The sequence below is a fragment of the Meriones unguiculatus genome, chromosome 4 (genome assembly GCF_030254825.1).
Source record: "Meriones unguiculatus strain TT.TT164.6M chromosome 4, Bangor_MerUng_6.1, whole genome shotgun sequence".
Lineage (NCBI taxonomy): Eukaryota > Metazoa > Chordata > Mammalia > Rodentia > Muridae > Meriones > Meriones unguiculatus.
Window position 1 is genome coordinate 82,986,492 of NC_083352.1, and position 12,498 is coordinate 82,998,989.

The 12,498-nt window shown below is 47.4% G+C and overlaps 1 protein-coding gene across 4 annotated transcripts; it reads right to left on the bottom strand.

The window, feature by feature from the left end:
* Nucleotides 1-808: 808 nt before the first annotated feature.
* On the bottom strand, nt 809-4,926 carry Ran (RAN, member RAS oncogene family). 4 transcript variants are annotated; one of them, XM_021639831.2, is made up of 7 exons: nt 4,786-4,926; nt 4,510-4,555; nt 4,303-4,387; nt 4,094-4,219; nt 2,831-3,018; nt 2,482-2,652; nt 809-2,301 (listed from the first exon to the last, which is right to left on the bottom strand). In XM_021639831.2, the coding sequence occupies exons 2-7, from the start codon at nt 4,543-4,545 to the stop codon at nt 2,257-2,259; spliced, it is 651 nt and encodes a 216-aa protein (XP_021495506.1). In that variant the 5' UTR covers nt 4,546-4,555; nt 4,786-4,926; the 3' UTR covers nt 809-2,256. The 4 variants fall into 4 exon arrangements, with proteins under 4 accessions (XP_021495506.1, XP_021495507.1, XP_060238263.1 ...); XM_021639832.2 differs by having other exon boundaries at nt 4,510-4,571; nt 4,786-4,882; XM_060382280.1 differs by having other exon boundaries at nt 809-2,652.
* Between the last annotated feature and the right edge of the window lie 7,572 nt (nt 4,927-12,498).

Here is a 12,498-nt window from a genome sequence, read left to right on the forward strand (position 1 = left end):
TGGTGTGGTCTGATTCTTTGCAACTCAGCTTTTATTGATTACCATGGCAGGGAGGGGCCTAGTGAATCTGGTCATTTTAGGGCCTAGGGCTGAGGTAAGGGGAGATCCAGCAACAGGTCTACATTAGGGGCCTGTACCCACTAGTGCAAACACACTAAGATGGGAAGCTGGTAGGCCTTAAAGATGGAGAGGAGAGGGTACACAGCAGCTGCAGATACCTCAGGAAGCCTGAATTCTGCAATGTGGTCCTACTAGCTATGAATGAGAGCCATTACCTACATGGCTACATGCCCAACTGGATCCATCTCAAGCTTCAAGAATTGCTAGGACAGAATTCAGGACTGACGACACTACTGAGGGTTTGACAGTGTAGCTTTAACTGGGTAGAGCAACTGCACTGCTCGTGGCTGACAGTCATCACTCTGCCCTCATCCACAAGCACAACTCAAACCAGGATTTTCACCCAGCTCCTACCTTCTGCGTGTCCTTGGCTGCTTCTACCAAAGCAAGCAGTTCTGGGCTACTTCAGGTCCAGGGTACAACTCTTCAACATGTTCATGTTGGCTTAAGAACCCTCCAAGCCCAGGTTTCTCAAATACCTGACACTTCCCAGCTCTCCTTGGTGACTTTGCTTCAACCAGCTAGAATCTGCTGCTGACTAGTATAAACTCAAGATGTTTTAATTTGGTAAGAGCTCCCACACACACTTGTGACAGCTGGATAGAGTTGCATCCCCAAAATATGACCAAACTTCAAATTTTAGTTATTCACCACTTCTACAGCAAATACTAGAGATGACTCAGAAAACTGAGGCAAAGCAGAAGTGATATATTTAACAGTTCAATAAATGTAAATCCTCTGCACTCTGGCTAAACACACGTAAGCAGCTCCCAAATTTAACTGTTACAAAACTCAGTAAGTGGTAAGGTTCTACATTCTATACCAGGTTTACACACATTGTATTAATTCAAGAGATCTAAATGAGGTTTCATCCTGGTCAGGGGAGGGGATCTTCACCTGATTGTAGCATAGCATACACATCAAATTGAGTTTTGAAATCAGTCTATTAAGGCTAGTGCACAGAACAGCTTCCTTTCATCCTCCTTTTATTTAAATGACTCTACCTTCTTTGGAGAAAAAAAAAAAAGCAAGTAACGATCTAAAGAACTTTGGTAGACTTGACCAACAGAATCGCCTGTTTACATCTGAGTACAAGGTAGTTCTGATGGGATGACAAACCTAAGATAAAGTTTCAACTGATAGTGGTAGTACTCCAGCCTATTCTAGCATTTCCTTTCTTGCACTGCCTAAAAAACCCTGGGGGGAGAATCATCAGATGCTGTTAATACTGTAACAAAGCCTACCATGAAATTTTTTTTTTTGGAGACACATCTCAGTCCTAGCTAAACTGGAACTTCCTCTGAACACTAGGTACACTAGGTAGGCATCTTCTTGCCCCTGCCTCCTGAGACCATTACTCAAGGCATGAGCCACCACTTGAAAGCAGATAACATCTTAAAGAATCAACATTAGACATGGAAACCAATATGGAAACAAAACGTACTCTCAGAAAACCCTCAAGCTTCTATTCCAATAACAGTTCTGACTTCTGAAGGTTACACAGTCAACTACAACCCTTAAACATACAATGCGGACATACTGAAATCTTTTTAAACAAGCTCTTCTCGTAGGTCAAATTACCCAGCAAAATGCAGGTGGGGCAGATATCCTAGTGGAAATCACAGTATTTACACCTGTACAGAGACGGTTAGGTCATGACTCAATCCAAATGTTTGCAAAAGTAGGCACAAGAAAATCGAATAAGCAAAAGCATTTAACTATTAATATGACACAAGCTCCCCTATGTTAGTGGCTTTAATATGCTTATAAGGGATGATTCACTTTTTTAGATTATTTGAAATACAACTTTATTCTGATTCTAAACGAAAAGAATGGGAATGACAGTAACAAACAAGGTTTCACCACTGAGTATTGTGATGCGACTGTAGCAGTCTTATCTTTGAAATTCAGGAAGGAAACAACTCTGTTCCAAACAGCTAAATATGCAAGTCCAAAAAAAATGAAAGTATGTTTTAACTGCCACATTCACTCCGAAGCCCATTCATCTCCTTCAGCATCCCAATGAAGTACACGATCTGTTAGCTAAATAAGGTGGCACACACGCTGCACCGCTGACATCACAGGACAGTTGCCTATAAAACTAGACTTCTGACGCAGGGCTCCAGCTTCACTTTCTCACAGGTCATCATCCTCATCCGGGAGGGCAGTCGTCTGAGCAACCTGGAGCATGAAACAAGGAAACAGTCCAGATCAGAACCACCATGACCTGTCAGGCACAAGCACTAACTGTTAGGACAAATGAAGATGGCTCAGCAGTTAAGAACACTGCCAGCTTCTGAAGACACTAGGCAAAGTGCACATACACACACACACAAGAAAAATCATTTTAAAGAACAATACCTCTAAATCATGTTCATACTGTGCTGCCAAAGCTGGGTCCATGACCACCTCAGGTGGGGCAAGAGCGGGCATGGCAACAAACTCCAAGTTAGGATCTCCAATGAGCTTTCTGGCAAGCCAGAGGAAAGGCTTTTCAAAGTTGTAGTTACTTTTGGCAGAAATGTCATAGTACTGTTTAAAACAAAGGAAATGTACATTTGAAAATGCTATTAATAATCTCCATTCCAAGACACTTTAAACTCAAGACATTTTGATTGAGTTTGACATTTGCTGGTCAATTTTTAATGTAGAACATATTTGTGCACCTTACATACAACCTTCTATACAAATTAGTCAATTATGAACATACCTGGAGATTCTTCTTTCGGTGGAAAACAATAGATTTTGCTTTCACTTTCCTGTCCTTAATATCCACCTTGTTGCCACACAATACAATGGGGATGTTTTCACACACTCGTACCAGATCTCTATGCCAGTTGGGTACGTTCTTGTAAGTAACTCTTGATGTTACATCAAACATTATAATGGCACACTGGGCTGAAAAACATTCAAGGCATTGAAAGATTTCTTAAGTCTATTGCAGGATTCAGTCGTTACCTCGGGCCTGACTGGGGATCATCCACCAACCTACTCTACTCTATCTGAACATCGCCTCTCCAATACTAAAAAGTTAAACTGTAATACACGACACTGATTCCACTTCCTCTCACACAAAAGCCCCGAAGGTCAAGACCAACTTACTCTATCAACTACCTTCCCCATCTTCTCCCTCAACACACACCCTCAGTCACAACTGTCAAGTTTATATCAAAAGTGAACTACTAGCAACATTCTACAGGACCCCTTTATAATAAATAGCACCTGTAAAAAACACTCTCCCACCTAGAAACACATTCTTAAATGGCGAAGAAATGTTATGCCTTGAAGAAAATCTGAGTGGAGGCCTCAACAACCTGCCCTACTGGGGATGGTGAGGATACAGTTAAAAAGGCAGCAAATGTACAGTCCAGCTTTCTGGTTAAAATGTTTCAACTCAAGGGGATAAACACATTTGTGTCTTTACATACTAAAAGACAGCAAGAAACCAAAGAACTTCCAAGGATGTTCTCATAAGGCTAGTAAGATCACAAGACTATTTTACCTTTTCTTTTGTTAACCACTTTCAAGGAGAAAAGTAAGTTAGTATAACTTACATGACACAGCGTGTTTCTCACATGTGAGAAGAGTCTGGCTCCAGGGGCTGGAGGTTTAGCCTGGCTATTTTTTTAACGATGGAAATATTTACAGATGACTACTTCCTAGTACCCCAATATAAGTTTAGAAAACCCAAACCAAAAAGTTTTCGAAAACCAACAGCTTCCCGACCCCCTATTAAATTGTAAAGTCGCACAGTTTGTCCCAAACCATGCCTAGCATGACACAGCATGTGCTCGAATGACACCCCGGACGACTCCTATCCATCTCCTATCCACTCAAACGAGGTCGTCCCCCTGGAAGGGTCCTGTCTCCGTCCCTCATCTGATCTTCCTTCTTAGTCACCCGGCAACGGCTGGATCCCTGGCTCGGCCCGGCCACATGTCGGCAGGCCAGGCCCTCTTCCGCGGCCCCTCACCTTGGATGTAGTAGCCATCGCGCAGGCCCCCGAACTTCTCCTGGCCGGCTGTGTCCCACACGTTGAACTTGATGGGTCCTCTGTTGGTATGGAAGACGAGCGGGTGCACCTCCACGCCCAGGGTGGCTGCGGAGACAGGGCGGCAGGGTCAGCCATGCACCGACGGCGCCTTCCCCGCGCCCGCGGTCGCGCAGCTCCGCCGCACCTACCTACATACTTCTTCTCGAACTCGCCCGTCAAGTGGCGCTTCACGAACGTCGTCTTCCCGGTGCCGCCGTCGCCCACCAGGACGAGCTGAGGAGAAGGCGGCGTGAGCGGCCCCGGCTCCCTCCCTGGGCCACGCCGTCCTCCCGACCTCCCCTCTCGCCCGCCCCGCCGGCCTGCCCGTCCGTCCGCCCGCCCGCCCGCACACACACCTTGAACTGGACCTGCGGCTCTCCCTGGGCGGCCATCGCGGCGATCCTGCGGGAGAGAGCGGCTGCGGCACGTGCGCCCCACAAAGGCCGCGGCCGGGAAGAGCGCGCGGGAAGGCGGGGACGCGGCGTGAGGCGGTGGGGGAAGGGAAGCTGGCTGAGAAGGCCAGGGCGCTGCCCGTTCGTTCTCCTCACCACCGCCGCCCCGCGCCCACCCGAAGGAGGACCACCCCATGCCGCCGCCCGCTCCCGGCCCAGCCCTCCCGGCCACGCCGCTACCTTCCAGAAGAGTCTCCGCGCCTGTCCGACTGAAGCTGGAAAGATGGCGGAAGCGCGATTCAAATGCCGGAGACGCAGCGGACGCCGGCGCGCGGAGGGGGAGGAGCCTGCAAGGGGCGGAGCAACGGCGCCGCGCCCAACCACGCGGCGCACGCGCACGCGCACGTCCGCACGGCCAGTCGGACTCCTCTGGTCAGTCTGAGCGCAGAAGGCGGTAGAGGCGCGGCCGGTCACGTGGGACGGGCGAGCGGGAACGCGCACGCACGCAGAGCGGGCGGTCCGCGTGGGCCGGCTCCGAGCGCGGGCTCCCGCACGCATGCGCTCACTGCGGGAGGCCGCACGTCATGCGGGCGGCGGCCTAGGCCGGGCCTCGTGGGCGGGAAAGGCGGGTGCTGCCTCCCTGTCGCTTGCTGCTGCTCAGCGGGCACCGCCCGACCTTCGTCCCCACGTCCTGTCTTCACAGACAGGGGAGATCTCGCGGGCTGGCGATCGCTGAGGGCGCATGGCCGGTGTCCGCAGAATGAATGGAGGAATCAATGAATGGGGGTGCGCGTGCCCGAGGCCCAGCTTGCGTCAGCCAGGCGTGCCAGGGATGAACGCGGCCTGGCCTTACACGCGTGGGGTCCTGACAGTGGCACGGACTCTGAGGATGGCCGGGAAGCAGTTGGTCCAAGCGTTCTGCACCCCGGGACCCCTCTTTTGCATGGCCCCGTGGATAATCCATTTCTCAAAAGAGTCTACCTTGGCTCACTCCTGAGCACCAAGTGACCAAGGAAGAATCTTCTGGCCTGAGAAACAATAGTTAGATTGGGCCTGCTGGGAGCCAAGTTCCATTCCCCAAAGCACCAGCAAATCAGATGCTTCTGGGAGAATGGAAAATGAATCGCTGATGACCGGAGCTGTGGCTCTGCTGTTATTTTGTACTGTACAATTTAAAGGAGCCAGCACAGGCCTTAGGAGGATTGCAGGTCCAAAGCTAGCCTGGGCAACTTAGTGAGGTAGATCAGTGCCAAAGCTTGGCTGGCATAGGCAAGACTTTTTGCTTGTTTTAGTTTTTCGAGACAGGGTTGCTGTCTTGGACTTGGGTTGTAGACCATGCTGGCCTAGAACTCAATGCTGCCTCTGCCTCCCTGAGTGCTGGGATTAAGGCACTGCAGAAATAAGAAAACTTTGACGGCACCCATTTCATTATGGTTAGGTACATTATGGAAGGAAGGATAATGTTGGGGAAAGCAGTGAGTGGAAGTAAGATGGGAAAGTGGTTGTGTGTGTCACAAAAACCATTACATAACTTTAACATAGTATGTATGGAATGGAATGCCAGTTACATATATATATATATATATATATATATATATATATATGAAATTACTATATCCTTGGGTATGTGTGACTTAGCCACAAGGGTCTGTCGCATTACCTGTGTTCAATAGCAGATAGAATGGGATGTGATCAAACTGAGAGTTTAGGAGAAAACTGTCAACCCCGTAGTTCCAGTTCTTGCTTTAGGTTGTTGATAAAAGCAGCTGATGAGTAAGATCATCAGTGACCCTCTCCCCTGGAGAACTTGATCAGGAAGTTGCCTGTCCTGGCATCCAGCCTGCCGAATGGCATTATGAGGTGGGCTGGTTTGTTCTGCTAACTGACCCAAGCTTAGAATTTACAAAGAGCCTCATCCTAGGAAGCAGAGGAAAGCAGGAAAATACTCTCAAAGTGGGCATAGGTGATGCTTTTCCCTGCCAGCACTGTCCAGACTCTCCACTGCTGCCTTGTTTACATGTACTTGTCTTTTCTGTCCTGTGTGAACTGCAAACCTATTCTTAGCCTGAACTTTAAAACTTGGCAGCTCCTTAATATGAATGAGAACTAGAGGGTGAGGGTATGGGAGGGGGGCAGCTATAAACAGAGTAATTTGTACAGCCTTGGGGAAAAGTTGCAGATGTACAAGGGATTGTAGCATGTGATGGTTAGTCAGTTTACAGGATTTAGGGTTGCCCAGCAGACAAAGCTCTGGGTGTGTCTCTTGTACTTACAGAGGGAAAGTTTACGCAGAACTGAATCAAAAAGGAGAGGGAGCAGAGCACCAGCATTCATCTCTCTCTGTTTCCTGGTTGCGGACACAGTGTGACGGGCCACCTCACACTCTTGCCATCGTACCTTCCCCAGATATAACAGAGTCTACTGTGGAACTGTGAGCCAGAATAAACTCTTCCTAACCTAACGTTGCTTTTTCTCAAGTATTTTTGTCACAGTGATGAGCAAAATAGCTAATTGTCTTTTCTTCTGAATCCTCAAATGCTGTCCACAAGCTAAGTGTTTTTACTTTATCCCACCTTCCTGCCATGATTTACTGCCTGCCCACAAGCCCAAAGCCGTGAACCCACCAACCAACCCCAGGCTGAACCCTTTAAAACTGTGAGTGACAAGCTGTTCTCATCACGGTGATATCAGGCACATGTTGGGTGGCAGCAGAATCTCCATCCTGATGGTGTCCAGTGCTTTCTCGTAATTAACTTCCAGGCGTGCAGCTTGGATAGTGAGACCACAAGAGTGATGGCATGATCACCATCAAAACTTCGAGGGCACAGAACAATCCCACAGGCCACCCTACACCCTCCTCCAATACTACAGTCCTTTTTTGATTCCCTCTCCCAGGTACTCTAGCTCCTGCCCTGTTCCTCCACTCTCCCTGTAACTCTTTGGAGCCTCCACAACCTTTCCAAATCTTAATTCAGCCAAGATTGCTCCTGTTTTGGAGGCTTTGTACTTTCTGATCTCTTCGTTTAAAGGCTTTCTCCCCACACTTTTGCCTGACAGGCTCCCCATCCCCCTCAGGCTGAAGCTCCTTGAATGGCCCAGCCTGACTACCCTGTCTAGCCACCGCCTCACACCCAGGCTTTCCCTATGAAAGCACGGACTCATCTTCCCCAGAGCACCTAACTGAAAACACTGTGCATCATGACTCATAGGTTTGCTGTTTCTCTGTCTCCTCACCAGAATAAGTGAAGTCACCCAACTGAACACAATGCACACTCACTGAGTGGCCACTGAATCACCAGCTGGACCCTCAGCTCCTTCTGAACCTGCAGCAAGTAATGAGAAATAGCAGGGCTGTGTTCTAGTGGTAATCATGGTGATTCAAAGCTGGGAGGATGGTTCAGTGATAGCGCACTTGGTCAGCATTCATGGGGATCAAAATAAAATAAGATAATGGTGATCAGAATGCACACACCATTGGAACTTTAATAGCGCGTAGAAGGAATCATTACACGGATAAACGTTTACCAAATCAGGACCAATATTTTCTATTTGTGCAGTCTCCATCAAATTTGCATTCTTTGCGAAGGAGTAAGAAACTCTGACTTTCCATCTCATTCGCCTGGGGATAAATGTCAGTAACTCCTCATATGCTTGGCTTTTTCTAAGGGAGGGTGTGGCCCACAGAACACATGGCTGGTCAGCCTGGTCACAAAACTTTTCCCAAAAAGCAAAACAAAGACATATGTCAGCTCTCTGTGCCTCTAGGCATCCTGGCTTCACCTCTCTTCTGTAATTTAGGATTGTGCAGAGGGTGCATTGTGCTCTGATCTGTATCCAACCTGTGTGCAGTGTGACTTCACCTGTGCTGGATCCCAGTCCTCTTTAGACCTGAGCTAGCCTCCAATGTTGTCTTTGATATTCGTTTTACTTCGTGGAGTGGCTGTTACTGGCCCTCTCTGAGGTCATACAAATACTAAGCCCTTGCTGGCAGAGAGGATGCTCTTTAATGGAACTGCCTGCAAACTGTGTGTAGAGCGCCATGGTTTGCATCTGTGGGTTTAGCCAACTGCATGCTGAAGGTATTAGGGGACATTGCATCCTCACTGAATGTGCACAGTGCTCTTGTTTCTATTTTCTAAACAGCTACTATGCAACTACTTACATTCTGTGTACATTATGTGAAATATGAGGGATGCCAGTCATACTGAGCTGGCCTCTCGGGTTAGGAGTGGTGGCTGTTCATATAGCTAGAGGGACCTCCAGAGCTGGGGTCTGGGAAAGCCACTTTTCTCTCCTGGGTCCTGGCATGGTAGGAAGAGCAAGGGAGCTCTCTGGGGACTCTTGTGTTGTTGTTAAGAAGGCCAGAGACTCACTATGTAGCTCATACTGCTAGCATTTCAGGGCAGAAGCAGGAGGATCAAGGCCAGCTCTGGAGGCCCCTGATCTCAGACTTGCCACTTTTGGAATATGAGGGATGTCAGTCATACTGAGCTGGCTTTCCGGGTTAGGAGTGGTGGCTGTTCGTATAGCTAGAGGGACCTTTAAGAACAGCATGCTGTTCACCCACAATCATGCAGTTTCTCTGACAATTTGACTGTGTGTCCCATGCCACTTTAGAAGAATCTAGTCTTAAGAAAGAAGAGAAAATACCAGAAGAAAACCTAAAACTGCCTTAGGCCCACTCACAGGCCTGGGATGCTCAGAGACAGAGATGTAAAGATGCAGGGGTGTGCATGTGAATATACAGTGTCCCATTATATGTTCTTTCTAGCACATGCTCAGGTATGTGTTTATCTCAAACACTGGCTTTTTTAGTTTCAATATGTGTGGCATAATTTAAATGCTTGATTTTAAAAGTGGACTCTTGTAAGCTGTGTCAACAGCCAATGTGTGCAGCATAACTGTCCTATTTATAAGATAATTACAAGGTGACATTGGTTTAATAAAATACCACAAACTGGGTCCCCTTAATAGGACAGAAATGGATCCCCTACCCCACCCTGGTATGAAAGCCAAGGCCTCAAGGTTGCTAGGCAAACATTACTACTGAACTACATCCTTCAGGCATCTTTTTACTTTTCACTTGGAGACAAATGTCTCACTGAGTTGCCCAGACTATCCTTGAATCCACTCTGCTGTAGAGGGATTTTAATTCAGTTTGGCAAGAGATCACATCCAAAAACTTTCTATGTCTACATGATCTGGCTAGAATAGAGATATGCCTTAAATCCCAAGAGACAGGGGCAAGCAGATCTCTGAGTTCAAGGCCAGCCTGGTACAGGTCAGGTTTCTGACAAAACAAACAAACAAACAAACAAACAAACAAAAATCCAGGCATGGTAGTACATGCTTTTAATCCCAGCACCTAGGAGACAGAGGCATGTAGATGTCTGAGTTTTGTTCAGGAAGTTTGGTTCAGTCAGTGTGAATTGAGAGTCAAAGCACTGGAGTGGAGTTCCTGGCAGTTCAGTTCATGGAATTCAGAGGCAGATTTTACTGGGAGAGTTTCACAGAGACAAGTTGAAGAGAGAATAAGCTAGACACAGGGGAAGACAGAAGGACCCAGAGAATGAGAAGGAGTCAGAAGATTAGAACAGGTTGCTAGAGTTAGTTTGAGGCCAAGCAAAGCAAAAAAAATCAGAAGCTGAGAGAAGCCAGACTGAATCATCTTGGAGAGGGGTTTGATCCAGAACAGCTGAGTTGAACCAGTCAGCCAGAGTTCAAAAAGAGCTAGAAAGGGTGAACTTATTCAGCAGTAAGTCTCAGAGGCTGAAAACATTCTAGGCTAGGTTAGATTGCACAGAGGCTAGAAGCTTCCAGGACTAGGCCTAGGTTCATAGACAGAGGCAGTAAGTCTCCAAGACAACAATTAAATCAGGTGACCAAAAAACAGTTTGCAGTCCAGGTTGGGCTTGAACTCAGGGTTCTCCTGCCTTGTCTTCTGAGAACCCGTGGTGAAATGCCTGCACCACCAAGCCCTGCCAGAGATATCTGAAACTCCAGGAATGGACAGGCCACGCTGTCTCTGATGGCTCCTGAGCTTTTGAGTTGCAGGCACTCATGGCCACCCCTTGGTTTGTAGCCACATGGCTGCCATGAAATGGTCATCTCATCCTAGTTCTATTGTACCTCTGAATGTCTACCCTGAGTCTCCTCTCCTGGGAACACCAGTCACTGAAGTAGAGCCCTGAATGACTTCATCTCACAATAAGCTGAATTGCAAAAGGCCCTTTCTTCTAAAAGGTCCCATTCATAGGGAGAGGGGGTTACAATCCAACATCTCTGTCAGTGGATATAATACAACCCTTAATATGGATTTCCCAATCTGTATTAATCGGGAAGTCATCCCAGGAGGATCATAAATTCAAGGCCAGAGATAATTCAAGGTCAGTATGAGCAACTGATGAGACCCTGTCTAAAAACTGAAAAATATAAAAAAGAGCTGATGGTATAGTGGTAAAGTGTTTACTCAGCATGCACAGGGCCTGGGTCCCAGTGCTGGAAAAAAAGCCCAATAGTTTACACTATGTTTGGGTATCATGAAATGGGGCCCAACTTTAAAGTTATTGAGTGATTATTTCATTCTCTTGGTCCCCACAGCATCTCTATGCTACCTGGATACTCTTACTGTTTTCCCATTGAAATGATGTAGAAATAGATTTTGTTTTTGTTTTTGTTGTTGTTGCTGTAGTAACAGGGTCTCACATTGTAGCCTGTGTTGGCTCAAACTTGTTCAGTCCTTCTGCCTCAGCCTGCGGATCCTGTGAACACAGGCATGAGCCACCACTGAGAAAAGAAATGCTATCTTAAACAGGCATAATGTCATACACCTGTGATCCCAGCATTTCAGAGTCCTTGACAGGAGGATCAGAAGTTTAAGGTCATCCTCAGCTACACTGGGAGTTTAAGGCCAGCCTGCACTCCAGGAGACTTTGTCTCAAAAGAAACAAAGCAGAACAAAAGACTGCCTTCACAGAGTTTAAATGTTTGTATAAATAAGAAACATGCTCTCTCCTCATCTTCTCTCTTCCATCTCTCCCTCCTTCCTTCCTTTTCTTCTTTTCGGATCTCCCTTGCTGCCTAAAGCATTATTCCTAGACAGAAAGACAGAAAGCTGTTGTGCACAGCCACTACAAGGCTCACACAGGGAGTTAGGGTACACTGTGACTCACAGTTAGAGGCTACAATCCATCATGTGGGGAAAGTATGTCAGCAGGTGGAGGCAGCTGGTCACACGGCACCCACAGTCAGGAAGCAGAGAGAGATGGATGCTGGTGTCCAGCCTGTTTCCTCTTTTTCACATGGTCCAGGACCCCAGCCCATGGGATGGTGCTGACCACAGTTAAGAAGGTTTTTCCCTTGTCAGTTACACTAATCTAGATAAACTCTCATAAAGGAGCCCAGAGGCTTGTCTCCTTAGTGATTCTATGTCCTGTTAGGTTGACAATATCTAGCACAGGGATGTTGACTCTACAAGAGGAACACAGGAAGTTCAGAGAAAGCCCTCTCTGATCTTCCCCCCACGCCACCCTATGCACACCTCTTTGCTGGTGTTACCCTGTCTCCTTTCCCTGTGTTGTGGTTTGAATGTGAAATGTGTTTGAATGCTTGTTTCTCAGCTGGTGGGAGGTGTGGAACTTCTAGGAAGTGTGGCCTGCCTGGAGAAAGTGAGTAGCTTGAGGGCTACAGCCTGGACCACTTCCTGTCATTCTGCCTTTGCCATCTGTTCCTCCCAAATGTGAAGGGTAAGGGCTAATGCCCCCACCTACGTCTGCAGTCGTAACTTTTCTGACATAATCAACTTTGAGCCTCTGAAACCATGAGCCGGGATAAATCCTTTCTCCCTCATTTGCCTTTTGATGGGTACAGTGCCACGATGATGAGAGAGGTAATTGCTTTGCTTTGATTCTCCCACCAGAATTACATCCAGGGTGGGACCTGCGGATGTTCTTT

Bases quoted from the DNA above. Each gene is read 5' to 3' on its own strand.
- Ran (XM_060382280.1), bottom strand. From the start codon at position 4,545: ATGGCCGCCCAGGGAGAGCCGCAGGTCCAGTTCAAG. The intron at 4,220-4,302 runs GTAGGTGCGGCG...CTGTCTCCGCAG, and splicing joins GTTCGAGAAGAAGTATGTAG to CCACCCTGGGCGTGGAGGTG. The intron at 2,653-2,830 runs GTATGTTCATAA...TGTTTTAAACAG, and splicing joins ACCGAAAGAAGAATCTCCAG to TACTATGACATTTCTGCCAA.